This window comes from Alexandromys fortis, unplaced genomic scaffold, assembly GCF_014885135.2.
Source record: "Alexandromys fortis isolate MF-2015 unplaced genomic scaffold, M_Fortis_MF-2015_v1.1 scaffold_15, whole genome shotgun sequence".
NCBI lineage: Eukaryota > Metazoa > Chordata > Mammalia > Rodentia > Cricetidae > Alexandromys > Alexandromys fortis.
The window spans coordinates 9,628,587-9,653,328 of NW_026067911.1; the positions used below are offsets into that span (position 1 = coordinate 9,628,587).

At 45.4% G+C, this 24,742-nt stretch overlaps 1 protein-coding gene across 1 annotated transcript; it reads right to left on the minus strand.

The window, feature by feature from the left end:
• Positions 1–6,663: 6,663 nt before the first annotated feature.
• Positions 6,664–23,999, minus strand: Pgrmc2 (progesterone receptor membrane component 2). The gene is made up of 3 exons (XM_050138369.1): positions 23,566–23,999; positions 10,335–10,490; positions 6,664–8,719 (listed from the first exon to the last, which is right to left on the minus strand). The coding sequence occupies exons 1-3, from the start codon at positions 23,963–23,965 to the stop codon at positions 8,622–8,624; spliced, it is 654 nt and encodes a 217-aa protein (XP_049994326.1). The 5' UTR covers positions 23,966–23,999; the 3' UTR covers positions 6,664–8,621.
• Between the last annotated feature and the right edge of the window lie 743 nt (positions 24,000–24,742).

Sequence of the window (24,742 nt, forward strand, 5' to 3'; positions counted from 1 at the left end):
AGAGGTGAGCTTTTCAGATAAATGCATTTCTTCTAGATACGACTGAAATCATTTTATGGAGAATGAGACGAGGCTGGAGTGATACTATGGAGTGATACCTACAGGCCATTGGTGAAGTCAATGGGCTTACACATAAAATAGCACCCAGTAGGATGCCACTGATGTTAGAAAAAAAAGAGGAGGGGAAATAATCGTAGCAAGGACTTTATAGTGCTTGCTACATGCCAGACAGTGCTGGCTGCTTTGCGTAATAGGCTCTTGGGACCCTAAAATCTGTCCTGTGAATTAGTCAGGTCGAGATATTAAGTGTCTTGCTCAAAGTCAGATAGTAAATAGTGGAGCCAGGCTCTAAGCCAAGCAGTTAGTGTGTATTCCATACCCTGCCCTGCGAGCATGGCTTGGGTTATATAAGCATAAACTCGCACAATAAAGTCAGATATATTCACATAAACTGAAAATGACCATTGTCTTGGGCGAGAACTAAGACTTGAACTTGGGGTAGTCAATTCCAATGCTGTTAGGGTCAATTTTGAAGTTGCTTGTGCTTTCTTCCCCCAAAGAGAATGGTTTCAGGGGGCTGGAGAGGTGGCTCAGAGGTTAAGAGCAGTGGCTGCTCTTCCAGAGGTCCTGAGTTCAATTCCCAGCAACCACATGGTGGCTCACAACCATCTGTAATGAGATCTGGCGCCCTCCTTTGATGTGCGGGCATACATGGAGGCAGAATTTGTATACATAATAAATAAATAAATCTTTAAAAAAAAGAGAATGGTTTCAAGTTACTTACGAAGCTAAATGTATCTATAAATAATTGCTAAATGCCTTTAAAAAAAAATCAACGTTGGGGGTCAATGTAGTGATTCAGAACCGAGTCCCTAGATGATGCTCTTCATCGTTAACGTCAGATGACTCTGTTGTCACTGAGGTAAGGACAATTCCATCTTTACTCCTGGACACTGCACGACTTACTTCTTTCAGACAAGAAATGAGAACGATTGCTTTTGCTGAAAAACAGAAGGCGTATTGACAAATGTAGCATCTCAGGGCTGAGACGTACTTCAGAGCAGAAACGGAAGCGCAGGTGGTCCTAGCAGATCAAGTATTGAACTAAGTCAAGAAGAAATCTGTTATCTGTCTTGGTTAGGGGTTCTACTGTAATCAAACACTATGACCAAAATTTGGGGTTTCTTTGGCTTACACTTCCATACTACTGCTCACCACCAAAGGAAGTCAGGACAGGAACTCACACAGGGCAGGAACCTGGAGGCAGGAGCTGAAGTGGAGGCCATGGAGGAGAGCTGCTTCCTTTCTCCCTATGGCTTGTTCAGCCTGCTTTCTTATAGAACCCAGGACCACCAGCCCAGGGGTAGCACCACCGCCCACAAAGGGCTGAGTTCGCTCCTGTTGATCACTAATTAAGAAAATGCTCTACAGGCTGGCCCACAGCCGCGCCTTAAGGCATTTTCTCAGCTGCGGTTCCCTCAACTGACTGCAGTTTGTGTCAAGTTGACATAAACATAGCCAGCGCGTAATTACAAAAATGAAGCGGACATTTAGAAAAGGGATGCTCGCAATTAAGGAGTATCCCTATATTGGGGCAACCACAGAAACAAACCATGGGAGAGAGAGAGAGAGAGAGAGAGAGAGAGATTTAGACTTGGCTTACACGGTTGAGAGTTCTGACATCTGCAGAGCTGGCTGGGTGACATTCAGGTAGGAGGTGATGTTGCAATTTTGAGTCCAAACTCTACAAGGTTTCCAGGAAGCGGGACACAGGCTGGCTCTACGCTGAATGCTCGAGACAGAATTGTTCTGGGGGTCTTGGACTTGACAGTGGTCTGTCCACATGAAGCCGGTGATGTGTTCAATCTGCTGACTGCTCACTGTAATCACGTCTACAGATGCTTTCACAACATCTGTTCAAACAACTGGGCACTGCAGCCCAGGCAAATCAGCATACAAAATGAACCTCCGGGAGCACATCGCAATGAACTAGACTCTGGCTGTTCAAGCACGTGATACTTGATTCCATGATTTTCTTTTAGCCGGGCCTGATAAAGTATTCACTGACTTTAGAGACTTGGTTGTTGTGTTGGGGAAATCTCTGAGCAACACGTGTGTGGTATATTTAGTCTTTCTAAGCACTCATTTTGCTTAACATAAGTCGAGTTGTGATGTGATGCTGGGTTATTTCATAGCAGCTGAAAGATAACCGAGACAAAGCAAACAAATCCGGGAGAGTAAGCAGGAAATGCCGCAGACTCGGCTGTCATCTAGCAGGTTCGGTTTTGCTGCTAGGTAAAATTAGTTAACACACACTGTGGGCTCTTCTGCTCTTCTGCAGGGAAGACATCCACCACGAGCTCCCAGTACAATTTAATTTCTCAGTTCCAATTCTGGTATCTCAACTCGATTCAGTATTATGCACACAATTTTAGAAATCCCAACTGTGAGTGTTCAGACACCAAATATATTACAAGCGAGAAGGGCGAATGTGTGGCGGGCCAGAGGACGATTTCTGTCTTCTCCTTTTGTTCTGATGAGTGCTCAGACAAAAGCAACTCAAGGGGAGAAATGATTTATTCCAGCTGACAACTCAAAGGTACATACAGTCCATCATGGTGGGGAAGTCAAGGCGACGAGAGCTTGAAGCGGCTGCTCACACAACCACAATCAGAAAACAGCTGGGAATGCGCACCACCGCTGGGTTCACTTCCTCTCCCCTTTACACAGACCAGGATCCCGTGCCAAGGGGGTGGCCTCACCCAGTCAAGATGATTCATCCCAAATCAAATAATGTATGTAATCAAGACAATCCTTCACCATTGACTCTAGATTCTGTCAACTGACAACACTATCGCGGGTGTTCCTCCGGTGGCATCCGCTTTCTTGATCAGGGCCTCTCACTGGCCTGGAACTTTCTCAGTAGGCTAGGCTGGTTGGTTACATGGGTTTGCCGGGTTCAGACGTAGGCCTTCCGAGCTCTTCACTATCCCAGCTCTGAGAATATTAATGTGGCTACCGTGCCTCAGACTTATTTGTTGAAATACTTAGCATCCGATGTTATTACCGATCATCACTGACTACCACCAGGTGAACTGAGGGCAAAGTACAGAACGGTTTTCCTACTGGGACTAGCAGCTTAGCTACCAAAGGATGGTTCTGTTTATTAGTAAATTGTACGCCATTTAAAGATGCTAAAGGTTCAAGAAATGAAACCCCCTCACTCCAGGCCCAGGCACTTTCGATGCTTACACAACACATGGATAGAAGCAAAGTGCTCCCTTCAAGAACTTTCTTCTGTGACACATGACTTAACCCTATCTTTTCCCTGTTCCGTTTCTCACTGCTGTAAGGGCAAAGGTCTCTTCCCACAGGTGAGTGAGGTTTCCCCACATCAGGTCCAGGCCAGTTTCCATTAATTACACTGTAGTTTGGCCCTTTTAAAAAATATTTTAAGCCGGGCGGTGGTGGCGCACACCTTTAATCCCAGCACTCAGGAGGCAGAGGCAGGTGGATCTCTGTGAGTTAGAGACAAGCCTGGTCTACAAGAGCTAGTTCCAGGACAGGATCCAAAACCACAGAGAAACCCTGTCTCGAACCCCCTCCCCCCCAAAAAAGATATTTTAGAATTATATGTATGTACACACACGAGCAGGTGCCTGTGGAGTTCATCAGAGGGCATCAAATCCCCTGGAGCTGGAGTTCCAGGCAGTTGTGACCCATCCAACATGGCAGCTTGGAGTCCTCTTGCCAGAACAGTACATGCTCTTAACCAGTGAGCTATCTCTCCAGCCCCTGTAGATCAAACCGAAGTGTTTCTTACCTTGCTTTCTAATTTCCCATTGGTATCAGTGCTGGTCGCAGGGGGGGGGGGGGGCAGTGAGAATGACTTCCCTAGGGCAGGGTGGCAGGACGTTTTCCTGGTCACGTGGGCTCACTCAGGTCCAGAGCTGGAGGGTCGGCAAGCAACCAGCTGTAATAGAACTCTGTTCGATCTTAAACACTCACAGTCTACTCTTGGCTTCATCAAGTCTCAGCTCTTCTCTTCCCTACCCCTTTCCTCTTCTTGTAGCAACTAGTTTTAATTGCAAACCCAATAAACAGAGCTAAGAAATGCTGAGCTGTGTCTCCTAGGCACCCTCTGAAACCCCTCGGTGCTTCCTTGGTGACCTGGTTTTTTTTTATTGCTTACTTTCTCAGTTCTCAAAGTTAATTTCATGTAGCTAGCAGTGTAGTAATGGCTGAGGAAAAAATTCTAGGCCTAAAACTGCAGCCTCAATCTGGGCGCTGGATTACCAGACAGAACAGATAAATATATAGTAACATCAAGGCTACACATGTACTTGCCATGAAGTTCACTTAGTACTTAGTGTGGAGGCACCGAGTCTGGTTCTTCCCTAAGGAGCTAGTAGGGCAGTTAGCCAGGGAGGGCGTGAGAGGGTGTGACCAAGAACTGAAAAATGGAGCAGGTAGTGCCTAGAGGTACGCTCTGAAAGCAGAATTAAGTTGGAAGTAGCTGCATGTGGCGGTTAATGAAGTTGGTGAGGTGCATGGCGGGCCTAAGCTCTGATTCTCGAGGCGCCAATGAAGGGACATAGCATGTCACATCTAGTTAGACCGCCAACAGGCATGGAGGAAACAGTGGCTATAAAGGAGACCGAGTAAAAAGACAAGCTGGGAGCGGGCCACAGTTCTCCAACATTGAGTAAAAAGACAACAACATTGAGTAAAAAGACAAGCTGGGGGCGGGCCACAGTTCTCCAACATTGAGTAGCAGGTGCGTAGGGCGACCTGTCGACCAACATATGAAGTCCCAGGAAATCAGGCAGAGACGTTTAGGGAGTCTCCAGTCTTTTTTTTTTTTTTTTTTTGGTTTTTTGAGACAGGGTTTCTCTGTGGCTTTGGAGCCTGTCCTGGAACTAGCTCTGTAGACCAGGCTGGTCTCGAACTCACAGAGATCCGCCTGCCTCTGCCTCCCGAGTGCTGGGATTAAAGTGGAAACTTCAGTCTTGGATTTAGAGGGTGCCCTAGAATTCCAAACACAATGGAGGATGTTGGCAAGAAAAGGATTTTACAGTTAACTGAATTACAACTCTTGGTCAATTCATATTTCTATAACCAGCAAAAGCACATTTTGAATTTGTCTTCTAAGTTTCGTTCTTTTAACCAAATTTGGACCCACTAATATGCAGAGCAGTCTGCAGTTGTTTTCACTTGGGCACGGATAAGAGCACAATAAAGGTACATGCAGATAGTCATCAGGCTGCGGACTGCAAACTTCTGAGGGGTGGGCTGGGCCCTGTGTGTGAATGATAGCTCTGCAGGTCCAGCCTGTGCTCACAGCACCACCCGTGGTCCCTCGGACGGGGGCAGAGTAGATGGAGAGCTGTGTCTAGCCCCACATTCCTCAGGATCTCAGCTGTGAAGAGGTGGCCTTCCTGACACTGGCTGGAGATGGTGTTTTCTGCATAAAGACTAACAGTGGCTGATCATTACTGACCTTTTCCCCAGAGCCAAATAGGTCATGGTCTGATTAGTATTATTTACCCAGTCAATAGCTAACCCCGGCGGAACACTCCACCTTAGAGGCATCAGAACTATTACCTTATCTCAGCAGAACAGCACTCGACTCTGCTTTCAACAGAGAAATGTGTATGTTCCCAAGTAGAGGGCTGCCAGGCCCCACTGTCAGCACCTCACTGGCACAGATGCCTAGCAAGCTGCCACACTTCGTCATGACAGAGGTAAGCAGGATGCACAGACGAGGCTGGTTTCAAGGCAGCTCTGCTTTCTAGGACAAATTTCTCAAGTGCCAGTTCAACATTCTGACTTGAGCCTTGAAGCCTGTGGGAAGAGTTGAATGACCGTTGAATGACCAAATCTACGGCTCTAAGGAAGGCGGCACCAATCAAGGCCTGGGCAACTTCATCAGAACGGGTTTATCCCCTGCAGGGCACCTCGCAGCTTCTACTCCAAGGATCCTTAATTCAGAGATGCGGCAAGAGACAAAAATCTAGGTAACGTTAGGTTTCTAAAATCATGGTTTAAATTGACAAGAAACTGGCTTTAACTCAGAACTCTAAAGAAGAAAGTGAATAATACAAAACCAAGTATAGAGGGCTGGAGACAGTTCAGTGGCTAAGAGCCCTTCCACAGCACAGGAGTTCAATTCCAGCACCCACATGACTTACAACCATGTAACCCCAGTAGCATGGGGTCTGACGCCCTCTTCTGACCTCTGAGGGGCACTGCAGGCATATGGTGCAGAGATTCATGCAGACAAAACACTCATACACATAAAAGTATTTAAAACAACATGAGGGAATGAGACCAAATTATAAGCGCTTTTTATTGTACGGTGGATATGGACGACACAAGCTCAGAAGATGAATGCGGTGTTTCTCAGGCATGCCCACTCCTAAGGATGACTGCTGGAATCATTACAAATGGATTTAGGCTCAGCAGGTAGGAAGAGTGGACTCTGGAGCTGGGGATGTAGCTAAACAGCTGAGCAATGTGTGAAGCCTTAGGTCTGAATTCTAACACTGAAGGAAAAGAAAATGAACATTTTTTTAGACCCCTAAGAAGTAGGCAATTTGGGAACATGCCAGTTCACAGACCCCTCCAAGACTGCTGCACCATACTGACAATGAGACATTTGACTGGAGGTAAGAAATTATCTATAGAACACAGTTTATTTTCAAGTCCAAAACACAAAACCACTTCCTTTAAAAACCAAAATGCATCGTTTTTACTGCATGAATACCTGGGACCTGCTCACAGATGCAGATTTTCAACCTTCAGGTCCAGTGGGTCAGATGATATAGCAGTTTATTACATCAGAAGGTATATACTTTAACAATTTGTTTCTAGAAAACATTTTACATAAAAAAGAAACAATTTATCAACTCTTCAGTCATCGCATGAGCTCTCCAGCCAGGATTTGGTGACAACCACACTTTCTAGAGAACGCTCCAGGACTGACAGGAGCCTACGTAGCATGCTGCACCCTTCTGCTTACGTCATCTTGATGATCTCTGCATGCATCACACTCAGCAAGCACAAGTCTTTCACGACCCCCATTTTGGGCTTTTCTGTGTAGGAGCAACTTGTCCCTGACCAAGAATCCAGCATGACGCCAAAATCTGACCTAAGTAGGCTCTGAAGTAAAACTTTTCCAACTCATAATGAAGGGATTTAGTAGCTATCCGTAATACTGTTTTTATGTCAGTGCTGCTGGCATAACCAGCGACAGCAAAGCCCAAGTACAAATGTGTGCACTGTAATACATCACCTCTTACCTGAACGACCCCACAGCGGGAGTGTTCCACCAAGGTGGCATTGCCTCAAAGTTACACTGAACGTGGTATATGTAGTGCGTGGCTAACCAGTGCCCGATTATCATTTCCAAGAGGTTTTCCTCATCCTGAATCAAACGCAGTCTTATTAGTATATGACACACTGGCTCCCGACTCGAGCTCATTTGGTTTACTGTACATGCTTTATTAAAACGGTACTCGTATTTACAGCATCGCAGAAAGATTCCCTTCCAAGGTGCTCTCACACACATCCAGACTCACCCACACGGACATTCACACCACGGCCCACGCACCCACACCAGTGACAATGTGAGGGGCAGACTCCTAAATTTAGGCAGCTGCTGGGGAAGAGTTGTTGATTTTTCACTTTTTCCTGAAGAAAAACAAAAAGCACAGGGGACGCATTTGGCCATCACAATGCTAGCTATGTGTGTATACACATGGCAGTTAACACTGAGTGTTCCTCTCACATCCCACACAGAACGACAGCAACCTCAGTCTCATTGCTGCCTGTAGTGACTTCTCAGTTCAGAGGGCTTTTCCTAAAAATAATTCAAGTTTATGGAAGTGAAATAAGGCACAATTAATATTGATTTGAACTAGCAGAAGGAAGGGAAGAAAATAAAACTGGTCTCAAATTATCTTAGCTAGGGAACTGCTTACTTCAATCCATTGGAAATCCCTCTAATTTCCAAACCTTTCTTAGAAGGAAGTTTTTCCCTCCTCCCTGACAATGTCCAGGAAAAAAAAAAGTTCGGGAAATCACTTTTAATGTTTCAGTAGCCTGAACTTCTTAAATGAATGTGCAACCGCCACTCCCCTGCCCAAGGCTCTTCCCTTAACACAAATAAAACAGCCTGTGAAACAGGATCCCTTGCTGCTTTCAGAGATCTATACACTTGAGTAGCAAATACCTATCTGGTTGTCTTTGATACTTTTTTGTTGTTTTAAAAGGGGTGGGGGACAGGAAGGCAGAGAGAGGAAGGGGAAAAAGGAAGAGGGAAAGGGAAGGAAGAGAAAAGAGAGGAGGGGAGGGGTGAAATAACCTGGTGACTTTCTTGCAGTTAGGGCCCTGTCTCCTTGTCAGGGTGAAGAAGTCCACCAGACATCACAAACAACGGCAACAAATTCATCTGGCAGCACAAACAATGCTCCTATTCAGATCTCCACAGTGAAGCTCGTTATCGGGTACACTCGGGCCAAGTGTTTCTCACAGCAGGTGCGCCACCCAAGACTGGACGTCCTCTGAAAGGAGTAAGAGCTGTAGTTCTGAAGGCCCCTGGCTTTGGTTGTTCACAAAGTTCAATCCTGTTTACTGTGATCCTTGGTGTCCTCCTCGTCTGTGTACTCTGACGGTTCTTCCCCTGGCTTTAGGAGTCTGCCTACATAATCATATTTTTCTGAAAGATACACCAAAAGCAAGTCAGTAATGGTTAAATTTGTTTCATGACTCACTGTACTTCAACAAGGCACTTGCCTCTTAAGACATACAGCAGCTAAATTCCCCCAATGCTTCATTCATATGCATGTAAGGCCTGAACAGAAGGTCACAGGAACTGACAAGGTTTAGGACTGCTCTTTGAAGCGGAGTTCGGTGTTAGTGGGTCTTAGCAGCAGTTTTAAGTTTATCGTGCACGGGCCATCTCGGAGCTGTCCAGCATGGCTTTACTAACATGAAGCCTTGGAATGTGGCTGTTTGTTTTTGCTGGCTTTATACAAGTGCTCTACCACCGAGTTCTATCAGTCCAGCGCTCTGAACTTTTTGCTGTTTTGTTTTTGTTTCGAGACAGGTTCCTCTAACTTTGGCTGTCCAGGAACTCACTCTGTAGACCAGGCTGGCCTCGAACTCACAGAGATCTGCCTGCTTCTGCATTCAATTCTTTTAACTCTTACTTAATAACTTAAAATATCACAGCTAAAGTATTGTAATCAGATATAGTAGTTCATACACACAGTCCCAGGACTTGGCCTGTTGAGTCTGAGGTCAATCTACGCTACACAAACAAACGTATGCACATAGATAACTGGAAATGTCTTAGTCATTCAAACAGTGGATTACAAAACTCCATGGCTAATATTTTGGAATATTAACTGTGTAGAAGGAGACTTTCTTGGGCTGAATGAAGATGGGGTGGTGGTAGCCGCAGAGCCTATGAGGTGGAGAACCAGAGGGTAAACAGATCGAAGGAATATTCTGGAAAGAAAAATGCAACGACAAAGTAGTAGGGATGAGGCTCTCTGCAGGCCCTGCAAGGCCCCCACCACATCTTCATGCTTTCCACACCAAGCTCTTCATGTGCCAAGTGTTTAATTTAGAACCTTGTATGCAGGTAACACATGTTTGTTTTCTGTCTGAAAGGAAAACCTTCGCTAAGTGAATTAGCCGTGGAAAGGGTGAGCAGTGGGCTCTGTACACAGAAGAACCAAGACAGGTGCCAAGAAGCCCAATGAGCTGCTCCAACGACTCAGCAGGAGACAGATGGCTCAAGCTCGTCACACAGGAGGTAAAAACTGCTACTGTGATGATATAGTATTCCTTCTTTACTAAACATTAAGAGTTTAAATTAAATTAGCTTAAATTAATTAGATTAACTCATGTTGCAATACATTATCATTAGTGTTGATATCACTTACTCATTTGCTGTTGTTCCTGGCTGTGGTAGTTCTCAAGGCACTGGGATGGAGCCCACGGCACAAGGTCATGCAATCACTACATTGCTACGCTCTACCCCTTGAGCTTGTTTTAAATACAAGTCTATATTTAGCAAAACGGAACTATTCCCTAATAACAAGTCTTAGAAGACTAGTGAAAGCATCACAGTTTGAGGCTGTTGGGCTCACAGGCACCTGCCACACCTGGTCCTAAATATATTTTCAAATGTGGACTTTCAACCTAATTGTCACACGTAACAGTCTTATTAATTAAAATACATCCTAATAATGACGGAAGTGAAACTAGGAGGTGTCTAGAAAGTATGTACAATAGCATATGTTCAGTTTTCCAAACGACGATACCTTTAAACTGCATTTCCCATTCTCGAACACTCTCCATTTGCACTGCGTTCAAATCTGAGAGGTCATCGTACTCATCTCTAAGTGCATCCTTATCCAGGCAGAATGTCGCCAGCCCCCTGGAGGCGTCCCTGCCAGCAAAGATCCCATATGGGCCCGCTGAAAAAGAAAGAGACAGCTCAGAGTCTAATGCCATCTTAGGGTGTGTCTAAACATCGGGGTCCTCTCCATGATGTGCATTCGGTGCACAGCCTTAATTCTGAAATACGGAGACACTGGAGAGACAATCAGATTTGTTGGGAATTTCCCTTGTACCTAAGTAAAGCTTTTTTTAACTAACAATAAATTCATGTCAGATACCCGGAAACTTGTTCTCTAGGAGAGGAGGGATCAGTGGGATGCAGCCCATGAGGTTCCTCATGCTCCCGTAGGTGGCCCCACAACCATGCCCTCACTGACAGTGCTACATGGACGCAATGGGTATTTAAAAAGCACACTAAATTGGGATCAAAAAGTTGTGGGATAGGAAAGGAGTTGGAAGGGAGGCAATGGGGTGGGACCAAACACATCGTGTTCCTGTATGAAATTCTCAAAACAAAAAATGAAGTTAAAAACTATGTTGGTGTTCATGTGTGCATCGATGTCAGGTGTCTAGCTTAATCTCTCTGCCTTATTTCATGAGACAGCCTATCTCACTGAACTCGGAGCTCACTGATTTGGCTCTACTGGCTGTCAGACAGTTCCAGGAACCCCCTTCTACACCTCTCCAACATGGGCTTACAGGCATGCATAACTGGACCTTGCATTTAATGGAGACATGGAAGATCTGAAGCCAGTGTCTCACAGACATCTACCAAGTCCCTAACTGCCAGAGCCAATCGTTTAAGATTGAATTGTTTGCATCTTATACTGCAGAAAGGGCCAAAGAGATCTTTCTGTTTAAAATGTTTCAAAAATATTTAAATAAGATTTCCACAATATGATTTTACAAATGACAATTTCTTTTGAGTTTCTGAACTTCCTTCACAGATGGCAGGAGTCATTCTGAGGAAACGGAAACAGTTTTAAAACAGCTAGAAGCTTCACCCTCAGGAGCAGCCAGTTACTGGCTTAAGATTGACTCTTGGAAAAACAAAACAAAAACCAACACAAAACAAAACCCAAAAACGTATTCTGTGTATATGCATACATGTTTGTGTGTAAAAGATATGCCACAGTGTAAGTATAGTCCAAGGACTTGGGTCTCAGGGACCCAAACTCAGGCCAGGCAAGGGCTTTTATCCACTAAGCCACCTCCCAGGTCTGTGGAAACTATTAATTAATAAAGGGACTTATTAGAATTAAATTATTGCCCAACTAAGAAAACAAGAGTAAAACCGCCTTGGTTTCTAGGTGAAAGATGATAGCACCTGTTCTCCTCTGAAAGCATTTAGGAAACTCCTAAGCATCAGAAAGTACTTGCGCCTTTTGAGACAGGAAATGAAGTATCACCTACACAGAACACTTCACTTGAGAAGTAATTTGAATTGCTGACTGTACTTCATTGGAAACATGACTGGGTAGGAGTTCATTCTTAGAAAGGTCCATCACACGGAGCGAGAACGGCTTTCTCAGGAGTTTTCAAGCAGCTAGTTTAGGCTTGGCCACAGGTGCAGGCGTGCAGCGCCTAGCTTCTTTAATTACTAAGCCTTCTCCATGTCTCTTAGAGATATTATCACAAATTATAACTAAATGGATAAATTTTTTCTTACTGAATGAATGTACCCATGATTTAATTATTCTCTCAATAATAAAACATTGTTTTGCTTCCTTAAACGTGTCTTCTATAAGAAAACAGACACTACCGTTGGTCAACATTTATGACTTTCAAACTTGGCTATGCTCAACTGACATTCAAGGAGACCTGTGAGCAGACAAAGCACCGAGTGAAGGCAAGACTTTTGGTTCTTGGAAACAAAGATGACCAAAGCCCATCAGCTTAAAACAGTGGCAAATGAATCAAAGAAGGAGTAATAAAAACAACACGAGAGCAACCACCTTAAGGAGGAAATGACAATCTCTAATTTAAAGAGTTTCCCAGTAACTTCACACTTTGGTCTTTCAGGATTTCATGAAGAAGGAATAGATTTTGCTTTTTTCCTCCACTTGGCAGATTAAAAAATAAGAGCACAGAAGAATTCAGTGGCTCACCCAGAGTTACTGGCTGAAGCAGGGCACTAGCCGAGGCCCCACAAGCTCTGAGCATTTGTGCGGAGAACACTGAGGGTAGAGGGGCACTCCATGCAAGTGTTCTTCCACTCACTGCTGCTGCCTCAGCTCGTTCCGCTTTTTGCTACCTTCAGATAGAGACACCTGGTTGGCCTCACAGAGCTCACTCTCTGTAGAGTTGACCTTGCACTCCTTTTGCCTGGAGTGTGACCAGGAAGCCTATCTGAGCAGTGCAAAGGTGGGAAAGATGATCAGTGCCTATACAAACAGCAAACACAACGACATTGCAGCCCTCATCACCACAAAAACCCCTAGTCTTTGAGTACGTTAGTCTACACACCAGTGGGCTCATGTACATTTCTGTCAGCTTTCCTAAGGAAGGGTCAATTTGGCTAATCTTTTCATTGCTAAGTAAATTGTAGATAAAACTGGGCTTCTGTCAACTCGTTAAAGGAAAACAATGAGTAATATATCCCTGTCCTCCCTAAACTAAGTTAAGTGTCCCCTTTACAGACAGACTTCTGTGGAAACATCTCCTGCTGCAGAGGCCTTGTCTCACAAGCTCTCTGCTCCACACTGTAAGGCCACTGAAGAATTGTGTTGGAATTGGGCAGCTCCTCAAGGAGGCTTTGATGGCGGACAAAAAGATACCTTCCTACATTCCTAACACAAGCAGCTATTCCTTCCCCCTTGAGATAGCTTCCACAACACATAAAGATATCAGCAATAGTATTTTGCTAAGTACACATGGCTGCTCACAAAACAAAACAGGAATGAGAGCTACTCAAGAAAAGCAAATCTGATCTAGTGTTAGCCTCTGTGGTACAGTTTACCAAAAAAGCAAATGCTGTTTACTGAGTGTCAAGACTTCTTTAGACATCATTACAACGATCCCCAACCAAGTAACTGGCTAAGCTAACATCCTTTGCCTTTATGATGCCGAATATACTTGGGATTTTGACCGTTCCCTGGACTAGCAACAGGTAGAACACTCAGTGCAGATCCCAAGCAGCCATGGGATGGAGAATTCAATAAATTACAACCAAACACTGCAGTGTCAAATGGCTTTATGTAAGGTGAGTGTGTTCAACTGTAGGTGATATGAGTATGCTCACAGGAAGGTTAAGTGACTAGATAAATTTTTTACTATTTTCTCTTCTTCTTCTTCTTCTTCTTCTTCTTCTTCTTCTTCTTCTTCTTCTTCTTCTTCTTCTTCCTCTTCCTCTTCCTCTTCCTCCTCCTCCTCCTCCTCCTCTTCCTCCTCCTCCTTCTTCTTCTTCTTTTTTTTTTTTAAAGACAAGGCCTCATTATGCAGCACTGTGTGGCCTCAAACTCCTGTCTCCAGAATGGAAAAACCATGCACCACCATATCTGGCTGTGATTAGGATTTTTTTTAAAGTTCAGAATCAATAAACTTGGCTGGGTGTAGACAGCACATTTATAATCTCAGCATTCTGGCAGTAAAGGCAAGAAGATTGTGAATTTGAGGTCTGCCTAGGCTACATAGTGAGACAAACAAAACAAGAAAAAAAAATCTGAAACAAAAGTCAATCAGCTTATTAGTTACTAAATCCCAAAACTGCTTATTTTTGATACAGCTGTGTAGAATGTGTGACAAACCACATGCATACGCCATGCTCATATGAAACAACAATATAAAATAATAAACAGAAAATGTGGTAAGTAAGTAAAATCTATGACATAATTTGACCGTAGGATGATAAAGGAGAAATATTTCCATGGCTTGAAACTGATATCTATAAAGCTGCTGTAAATGTATAGAGATACTTTCCACTCTAATCTGGGAAGCTCCAGGACTTTCAGAGTCAGTACAGCAAAGCTGAAGAATGTTTCTGTCAAGAAGACAAGTCATGGCTGGGCGGTGGTGGTGCACGTCTTTAATCCCAGCACTTAGGAGGCAGAGGCAGGTGGATCTCTGTAAGTTCTAGGCCAGTCTGGTTTACAAAGCGAGTTCCAGGACTGCAGGGCTAGAAAGAGAAACCCTGTCTTGGGGGTGGGGGTGGGGGAAGACACTGTATGCTGGAGGGGCCACCCACCAAGTAACACACTGAAGCTTCAAACCCAACACAGAACAAGTATTTCACCGGGCTGAAGCTGAGACCAGATTAGATGTTTCATGTGACTGAAAACCCCACCTTGTCTCTCAATGTCCAACCAGAGGCTTGAGCACACAGAAACATGCATTGTCTACAGAAAAAGGGCAAGCTGGAGAGTCATCATGTTAATATAAGAAAGACAAAGAGCCTGTGCATGTCTTACATGGTGAATACAGATTAAAACACACACACACCCCAAAGTAAAATGAGGACAAAAGGAAGGGAAAGGAAGGAGTAAGTATGAGATATAACTTAGACATAAAAGATAAATCTAAGTACATAAAACCACAAATTTGTGGTTTAAAACACTGTACAGGGATAGATGATGAAGTTAAGTGGTAGCGTGCTTGTCAAGGGAGGGAGGGGCCAATCCCTAGTCTCTCTGTCTCTGTCTCTGTCTCTGTCTCTGTCTCTGTCTCTCTCTCTCTCACACACACACACACACACACACACACACACACACACGCAAAGGTAAGAATACTATGCAGGACTGATGAGGAACACAGCAGACATAAACATGCACCAAGCTCACTGATGACCTGAATTCTAATACCCAGATCCCATGACAGGAGGAGAATGGATTCCTGAAAATTGACCCAGAAACCTCCATACATACACTGAGCACCGTAATTCACGAACACATATCATACATACATACAATAAAATATCAAAACAACAATGAGGGTTGGAGAGATGGTTCAGCAGTTAAGAGGCTACTGATCCAGAGGGCATTGGTTCTATTTCCAGCACCCACACGGCAGCTCACAAGTGTCTGTAACTCCAGTTTCAGGAGATCTGATCCCCTCTTCTATCCTCCACAAGGCACCCAGCATACACACAGTGCACCCATGCAGCCAAATACCATACACATAAGTTTAAAAATTAAAAACAGACAAATAAAACCAAGCCAAAAACCAAACCCCAGCTATACATTAAGTGGAAAAGATTTGCAGCAAAGGCTGAAATGATGACTATCACTTGAAAAAATGTGGCCAATACTATAAAACAAACGTATGTAGAAAAGGAAACAAAATGACTCAGATTTTCTTTAAAGATGCGAAATTTTGGGCTAGGAGATAGTGCTTGCCCTGCAAACGAGACGGCTCAGCAGGAACTCACTTGTTGCCAAGCCTCATGGCCTGAATTCAACAAACCGGGCACCGCATGGAAGAAAGTAATCACTCCAGCAAGTTGTTCTGTGGGCTCTACATGTGCACCATGGTGTGCTGCTTGTGTGCACTTGCACACACATTCTCTAAAAAAAAAAAAAAATTGCTAAAAAAAAGCCCAAGTTCAATCCCTGGAATGGACATTGAAAATTATAAAGGCAAGAGTGGTGGAATGTTTGCAATCCCAGCATAAGGGAGGTGGAGACAGGTCCTGCTGATAAAAGAAAGAAGGCAGACAGGCAGATAGCAACTGAGGAATGACATTCAAGGTTGGCCTCTGGCCTCCATATGCATGCACACCTACACCTGTATTCTCTCCCTGTCTCTCTTGTTCCCCTTCTCCCCCTTCCCCCAATACTCATTCAAAATAAGAGAAATGACTGGAAGCTGTTTCATCCTCAGACTCACAAAGAGCAAGCAGTTTAAAGCATCACGTTTTTGGCAAGGATGAGAAGTAGGCATCTTTATGAAGTACACACAGGTAAGCTCTCTGGATGGCAGGCAACTCCAAATGAAGTCCCCACACCAAGCACAGCCACACCGTCAGCCTTGGTGTTCTGCTTTTAGGATGCAGAGTTTTATCGATATCTACAACATGGGTACAAGGCTGTCTCTCAGCACCATCACTAAGAGATGGGGAAAACTCACATGCTCACCCACAGGGTTAATGAGATAGCTTCTACGTGATGTGAGTGATACACGAAAGGATCTCAGGACTGTGGTACTGCTCTAGGGATGTACAGTATGCTATAATTAAGTGTGGGGAAATAGGACTCTGGTTCAGATGCTTTGACCTACACAGCAGAGCCCTGCGACACCCACCCTGATCCATTTCCACCGCAGAGAGGCACCGCAGAAGGGGCTCTCGGGAAGATTCTTCCTTTTCCCAAGTCTTTGGGTTTTCAGTCCATGTATTATCTTTGAAAATTTTATCATAAAAAGAAAAAACCTTACATACAAGACCTTATTTTGGGATCTACTTCAAAGCACACCCACAACTGACAGCATGAATCCCCAGAATACGGACGAGAAACAAAGAACGCAGCGGCTGACGGAAAGACGGTGCAGCAAGAACGGCAACTCCATGAAACAAGCGCCACCAGCGAGCAGACACACACGTGCCCCAAGAACAAACAAGGCGGGCAAAGGAGGGATTAGGTTATCAGAAACTTAGCCAGGCAGTGGTGGCGCACGCCTCTAACCCCAGCACTGGGGAGGCAGAGGCGGGCAGATCTCTGTGAGTTCGAGGCCAGCCTGGTCTATAAGAGCTAGTTCCAGGACAGGCTTCAAGAGAAACCCTGTCTCGAAAAAAACCAAAAGGAACTAAGACACAGAGCATAAAGAAGACAGTCATGAAGAACAGGTGGGAAGTTAATATGCATACACATCTACTTCTCTTCCAGGGGGATGTAAGAGAGAACGAGGGCGCAATAACTTAAAGGCAGGTTTACATGCTCTAAAATGGAGAGATGACAGCTTTCGTGGACTTTTAGCAGAATCCAGCATGTATCAGTCTTAGCCACTGAACTGCTTGTTGCACAAATGTGAGGACCCGAGTGTGGATCTCGTACAGAAGGCCAGGTGTGTGCCTATAACTTAAGTCTGGCAAGGACACAAACAGATCTCCAGAGCTTGCTGGCAGCCTAGCTAAACTGGTGAGCTACAAAATCAGCGAGACCTTGTCTCGAAAACTAAGGTGGACAGAGGCTAAAGAAGACACTGCTGTTCACCTTTGCCTTCCACACACAGTATGCAGACATATACACAACAGAACAGGACTGGAGATAGAGAAAAACATGTCTACCACAACAGAATCGGGGAGAGCATTGTCAAAGCAAACTTCTCCTTAACAACCAGAAGGCAGTGCACACACTATTCAAGTGAAGGCTTAACAAGAATCCAGCATACAATTTCGTATGCTGACCTCATATCATTACTCCTGAACAAGGACAGATAAGCACAGGCCGTTTTCCTACCAGTGAAAAGAACTACAGGCCTTTTAGTAAATTGAAGACAGAACTCCAAGAAAAATTGAGGTGTAAGAAATAGTAAGTCTGTCCCCCACCCTCGCCCCCAGACAGGGTTTCTCTGTGTAGCAGCTCTAGCTGTCCTGGAACTCAGTTTGTAGTCCAGGTTGGCCTGAAACTCAGAGTTCCACCTGCCTCTGCATTTCTGGGTGCTGGGATTAAAGGTGTGCACCACCATGCCTTTATCCCAACAGTCGGGGAGGCAGAGGAAATAGTAAATTTTCAAAAAGGCAACCACATTGTAAAGACCTGAGTTCCACTTAGCACCACACTGGGCAGCTCTGGGGGATCTGACTCCTTTTGCTGGATTCCTTAGGACTTACATAATTGTGATGCGTGCGCGCACACACACAGATACACACACAGACGTTTCCACATCTCCTACAAAGAAAAACCTTCCAGGGCTGTGGACACGGGTGAGAAGTACTGTATCTGCCCTAAATGCCTAAATGCTTGAGGCCCAGTTTCATCTTAGCATCAACAGGGAGAAAAACCTGTCAAGTGGCAGTAAGGTATCTTCAAGAGACACAACAAGAAGAAAACCTAATTTACACAGCTGTTCCAAAAGCCAGTCAACATCTAAACCGTATCTGAACAAAATCACCAGGAGAGTGGAACAGATTCGTCCATGCCAGCAGAGAAGAGAGAGGGGAAGGGAAACCAGAGAAGACCTCCAGTAGAGGGGAGTGAAGACCCCCAGAAGAGTTCTTCTCAACTGAACTGTATCAGAGCATTGCTAGTCACAAAGGTGTGGCCAGGTACGATGGTGGAAGCAAAAACATAACAGCACTCACAAAAATGGGACGGGATTGAGCTAGAACATAAAATGCTGATGAGAGTTCAAAATCTAACTACACACACACACACACACACACACACACACACACACACACATTTGGTTTTTTTAAGACAGGGTTTCTATGTAGCCCTGGCTGTCCTGGAACTTGCTCTGTAGACCAGGCTAGCCTTGAACTCAGAGATCCGCCAGTCTGCCTGCCTCTACCTCTGAGTGCTGGGATTAAATGTGTGTTCTACCACCTCTTGTCCTAATTACTAAACATACATACATACATACATTTTAAGAACAAAATAGTACAAGTTGATTTCAAGGGCTGGAGTAGTAAAACTTGAGTTAACTACAAGTAACCACAGGTTGATATCAAACCTGAATGATCAATGGAGATGACAAAGGTGTGATTAGCCGGCTTCCATGTGTCACCCCATGGCACAGCAAAGCTAATAGCCCATTTCAGAACACTCTCACACCCAAGCTCTGTACAGTCGGTCCCTTCACCAACTGTACACTTGTAACCAACCCCCACACTTTGTAACCATCTAACAGAAATAAGGTACTTCTAAATACCCAAATAAGCCCCTTGATCATAACCCTAATTTCATTCATAGCATTAAAAAAAAACCAGAGTATAATTACATGCTGAGATGTGTTTAACACTTATTGCCTGTCCTCAAGTGATGCCAAGTCCACAGATATGGACTGGTCTGTGCCAAAGACTAATTCCAATTCTGAAATTGTCTTATTTAAAGTCTTACTGTACTGAAATCTAAGGTGCTGCTTCTTAGTATTTAAAAATGGAGATGAAGTCTTATAGTAAAGATCTTGAGAAAGGATACGGGTACCAAGAGTTATATAGTGATGTATGCTAGAGGTATAAGGGCCTCGAAAAGCATCTGACCAGCTAAGTACATGCAACTAGTTCTGTTCCTTCTAAACTTAATAGGCATTCTCTGGTCTCAATTTTGTTATTTTAATTTGCTGTAGTATTTAATACAATACAGTTCCCTAAAACATTAAAAACAATGCAACGATACAGAATTCATATGAGGTAAGCGATACTATAGAAATGATATAAATAAACATAAAGCACAATATAAAACTTTTCTGAACTTTGCTCTTTTCAAGACAGGAACTCACAGTACAGCCATCCTGGAGCTCAACTATGTATCCCGGTTAGCTACTCTCTAACTAAAGGCCATCCTCCTGCCTCTGCCTCAAGAATGTTGGCATTTCAAGTGTGTACCACTACACTTAGCTACTTCAGAAATGTGAGCTGGTCCCCTTTATCTTACTGGTAGCTAACACGATGCATGTGGTAACTAGCCCAAATAGCAAACCTAGTTGGCTTCAAAGCAAGAAACTGTGATGACAGCAGGATTGTGACAACATGGGAGATCCATGCAGCGTAGGTCAGGCTGGGCTTGGCCTTTATGTTGCAACTCTTGCTTAAACCACAGTTTTCTAAACTAAAATGCTAAATAAAAACAACATATTGAAGGCAAGATTAAAAGGGGGAAGGGTTTAGTTCATGGGCTCCTTTCCTTAACCTCCTATTAGGTAGCTCCAAGGGGCTACTTATGTGGCCTGTTCCTTTTCAGTAGAATTTAAAAGGTAAGCTTGTTATAGCTTTGGTATATATTGACAAATGAGTAAGATAAAACACCAAATAGCCCAATTATATGCTTTTTATTGCCATTCCAAAAACTAAAAATAAAAAAATAAATTGCACAAATTTCTCTGCTGCAATTTAATTATCTAACAGTATACCATTAACATAGTCAAATCCTATCCTGGATGTAAGCACAGACGTCATGGATAAGGTGCCAACAAGAAGGGTGCGTGGTGCGTGTGAGCTGTGGAGGCAGCTGGACTTGGGTTTGATTTCAGTGTGGCTACTTAGTGCATAGGTGCTTTGGGGCAACATATCCGAGTTCTAGTTTTCACAAATGTAAAACAAGAATACAAATACCTTGTGAGCCATTTAAAAAAAAAATGAAACATGCTCAGGAAATGGAGCATGAACTTCTGTTCACTGGCTTCCAGAATCGTTGCTGGGCACTAGGAACTCCTGGGGAAGCAGAAGTGTGGCACTCTATGAAGTAGAGTGCTTAGTGTGCGAGCCATGTGGCTGAGGAATATGCCTGCTTGTTACAAAATAACTCATTTTAAAGAATATTAATTCTAAGTAGCCATTTGTGGCTTGGGCTACATACTGGGCTGCAAGAACATAAAGCCATGAAAATGAAAAGTATGTTTGAAGTTCAAAACTTGTATGGGAAGGAACCAGAAAAAGGTCTAAAGAAAAACCAGTAATAGGATTCTCTAAGTTTATCCCTGAAGCTGTATACCAATGCACAAAAACCTCGTGGTCAAACATTCCTAGAGTGCTCAGCTTACTTAACCCTCAGACTCATCACTAAGGCAGATACTCTGCAATTCACCAAAGACTGCAGGAATGACAAATGGTAGATCCAATCAAGGAAATGCAGTTTGCTACGTGACCACACTTTCTGCCTATTACTAAAAACAATACTGACAACAAAGTCAACACATTCTAGTAAGTAGCTGGCAGAGAACTAGGTCTGAAGTATTGCCATTTCATCTTATTTTTAACAAGTGTAACTTTAAAGATACACAGCTAGAAGACAATGTGTCCAGCACTGCGGAGCAAAAACCTCAACGAACAATCGTTAATCCTAAAGGCACCACTGCAAAATGTGAACTGATAGTAGTTAGGGCACAGAAAATAAGCTTTCCAACTTTAGGCTGAGCTGTTCCAATTACTAAGATTCTTAGATAAGGAGAACTGTGTGCTGAACTATAACTCTACAAAATTACCTTGCTTATTCAAGAATAAAATGAAAACAGCATCCAGACTCCTGGAAAATACTTCAAACTCTTGTCTATTCCCCCCCTCCCCCCAAAAAAAAAACCCAACAGATTGAAAGCTCCCAAGATGCTCTGGCTACATTTAAGCTATTCTCAATAATAGAATCTTCCAGACATTCCTATTAGGTTGTATGCTGATACCTGTAATAAAATAATTGTGCATCAGAACAAAGACGTTCTCTATTCTTTTTGTCTTGGACAGGGTCTCACTATGCAACCCCAACTGGCCTGGAACTTACAGAGTCGCCTGCCTCTGACTCTAGGGTGCAGGGTTAAATGCCTGTACTACCTCACGAGGGCAGTTCTTCACTAGCATCTGAAGAATGCCTTCAGTGCTCAAGCCAGAGCCCCAATCTACACAGCCCTTACTCTTAGCTTCTAACTTCTGCCACACATTTGCACCTGGAGGCTGCCCAAATGGTCTCTTTCCTAATGTGTGAGGACTAATAATGGTTCTTTTAACAAATACTCCAGACAATCTTTAACCACTGAACACACTTTTTAATGCAACTGGGGGAAAGGCTGTAACTAGGTACAAAATCTGTGTAAATTCTTGACTTTAAAAAGTTTATTTTACTTGGTCTGTGTAAATAGTATACTTTTGTCCTAACCTCTTGTTCAACATGCTCTTAAACAAAAAAAGTATTAACCACTGACGTTGATGGAAGCATGGAAGGAGGCATGTGGTATTTGTTTATACATCCAGAATATCTATACATATACATAGATATGTAATGAAACACACGCTAAGAAATAAACAGAGCCAACACCGAGCACTCCAGTTTCTTCCCTCTAATCCAATCAACAAACCCAAACATTTCTAAAATAGCATCCAGCTAAGCTGAAATCAGAAGCACATTCAGTGTCAATAAATCACGTGCACTAACAAAATTAAAAGGAAAACTTGTTTAAAACCTGGAAGAAGTCCTTCCAGTGATGGGTCACTTTTGATTCTCGCTTTATTCTTATTGTAGCTGCTCTCTCTCTCCCTACTCCCGCCCCCTCTTTAAAGCCTAATATTAATCACTGCATAACCAGGACACACAATGCTGCTCAATTTTACGGACTACCAACAGATTCCCCGATTCTGACGCTTATTTGTGTAATCTGAAACAGATTACCACTACACTGTAAAAGGGCTTCTACAGAAACTACCTTACACATAGTTTTCTGAAAACACAAGTTGTTTAAAAAAAAAAAAAACCCTCTAATTTGGAGAACCAGCACATGGCAGGGGGCCGGTCAAAAGTTTTTGACTCTTCCAGGCCACCCTCTCAGTTCTGCTAAAGGATAATACAATAATTCATTATCAGAGGGTATTTGAACACTTATCTTACTACAGAGAGAGAGAGAGAGAGAGAGAGAGAGAGAGAGAGAGAGAGAGAGAGAGAAGACAAGACAGAGACACGCCTGCTAGGCAGATGAGCTCCACCCCAGACACTCGGGGCCAATGTCGTTGCCAGTCTTATTTATTAAGATCTACTTTATGGTTCGTCCTCATCTCCCATACAGTGTTAATCTTGGAAAGCATCTTGGAGCCCTAACTGGCTTTTTAGAAAAAGAAAAGAAAATGAGTTCGAGGTGGTTCCTATACCGAGCTCCAGAACCGGGAGGGTTGGAACTTGAAACTACGTGTCCTAACCCTGGCTCTATGCAGACCAGTCCAGAGAAGGAAAGAATAGCTAAGTGTCAGACAATTCAGAGTAAAAAGCTGTAACTTACACAGGGCCGAAAACTTTGGGTCGCCACTTTTCCCTTTTGCCCTCACAAAGCCCAGAAATCGGAAAGCTCAGGAGAAAGGTTTGAGGACCAATGTGACAGAGTCAAAGAATTTTGAGAATTTCAGCCCCAGCAAAGGCTGCGAGGGGACACGGGGTGGGAAGGGAAGGGACGCCGAGAACAGGTTTGTGGGGCGCCCCTGGAGCCCCCGACACCCGCAGCTGGAGGCAGGCACCGGGCGGCTGTCCAGGTGCGTGGCCGCGGTGGGGGTAGGGTGTCCCGGGCCCCCCGACACCCCTGATTCCTCACCGGGGCCGTAGAACTTGCTGCCTTTGGTCACGTCGAAGACTTTCCCATTGACCGCGAGCAGGATGCGCGGCGTGCGCGCCCCGTCGTACTGGCGCAGCTGCTCCAGGCTGAAGTCCCGTTTCTTCATGCGTGGTAGCGTGGCGGCCGGGCTCTCTTCGCCCGCCCCGGGCCCCGCGCCCAGACCCCGCCGCCCCCAGAGCACCCACAGCCGGTAGGCCCCCAGCAGCACCAGCGCCACCAGCGCCACGTTCAGCAGCATCTCCCCGCCCGTGGCCAGCAGCGTCGCGGCCCAACTGCTCCCCGCCGCCGTCGCTCCCGCGTCGCCAGGACTCCCGTCACCGCCGTGCTCACCGCTGCTCCCCAGGGTGCCTAGCTTTACGTCCCCATCACCCGCCGCCATCACTGCCCGCCAGCGCCTTCCTCCTCCCGCCCCCTGCCCTCCCCAAGCCCGAGGCCGGGCCCGCCCACCAGGCGGCGCGCAGCCAATCACGTGAGGGGACGGGGCGTGGCCGCGCCGGCTGCTTATTGGCTGTTGGCGGGGTAACGTTGTCTGGCTTCGTTCTCTCGGCTCCGGCTTTTGCTGGCGGCGCGCGCGGGCGATGCCCCGCCCACCCCGCCCCACCCTTCCCGGCTCTCACGCTCTCCGCGCTTTGGCCCACGGAGTGTAAGGGAGGGGCGGGGCTAAGGAGAAAGCGGGGAGGAGGAGCCGGCCGCGCGCGTGCGTCCTCGAGCGTCTGGGCGGGGCGCCGCTGGGGCGCGTGCGCGGGTCCCGGAGCGCCACGCGCTGGGCTCTGACCGGCGATCTCCCTCCCTCCCCCCCCCCCCGCCCCCGGCGCCTGCGCCCCGCGACAGCGTCTCGCGGCCGCGTCTATGACGCCGCAAGCGGAGGCAAGGACGGAGCGGGAGCTGCGGGACCGTGCGTGAAGCCGGGCTGCGTTGCACCCGATGCCTCGGCTCCGGATCCGGGCCCACGCTGTCCTTGGGCGGTGCCCCTAACCGGAACCCGAGGCGACCTCGCCTGTGTCCTGCCTCCTCCTCCTCCTCCTCCTCCTCCGCGGTGGGAGTGCGCGGCTAAGGCCGCCCGCCGCTCCCTCTCTTTGCTGTGGGGCCCGCGGGAGCCCTGGCCTTCCAGCGTGGATGCCTTCCGCTCTCAGCCACGCCCGCTTCGCTCTCCCAA

Bases quoted from the DNA above. Each gene is read 5' to 3' on its own strand.
- Pgrmc2 (XM_050138369.1), bottom strand. From the start codon at position 23,965: ATGGCGGCGGGTGATGGGGACGTAAAGCTAGGCACCCTGGGGAGCAGC. The intron at 10,491-23,565 runs GTGAGGAATCAG...TTTCTTTTTCAG, and splicing joins CAGCAAGTTCTACGGCCCCG to CGGGCCCATATGGGATCTTT. The intron at 8,720-10,334 runs GTATCGTCGTTT...TGTATCTTTCAG, and splicing joins ATGGGAAATGCAGTTTAAAG to AAAAATATGATTATGTAGGC.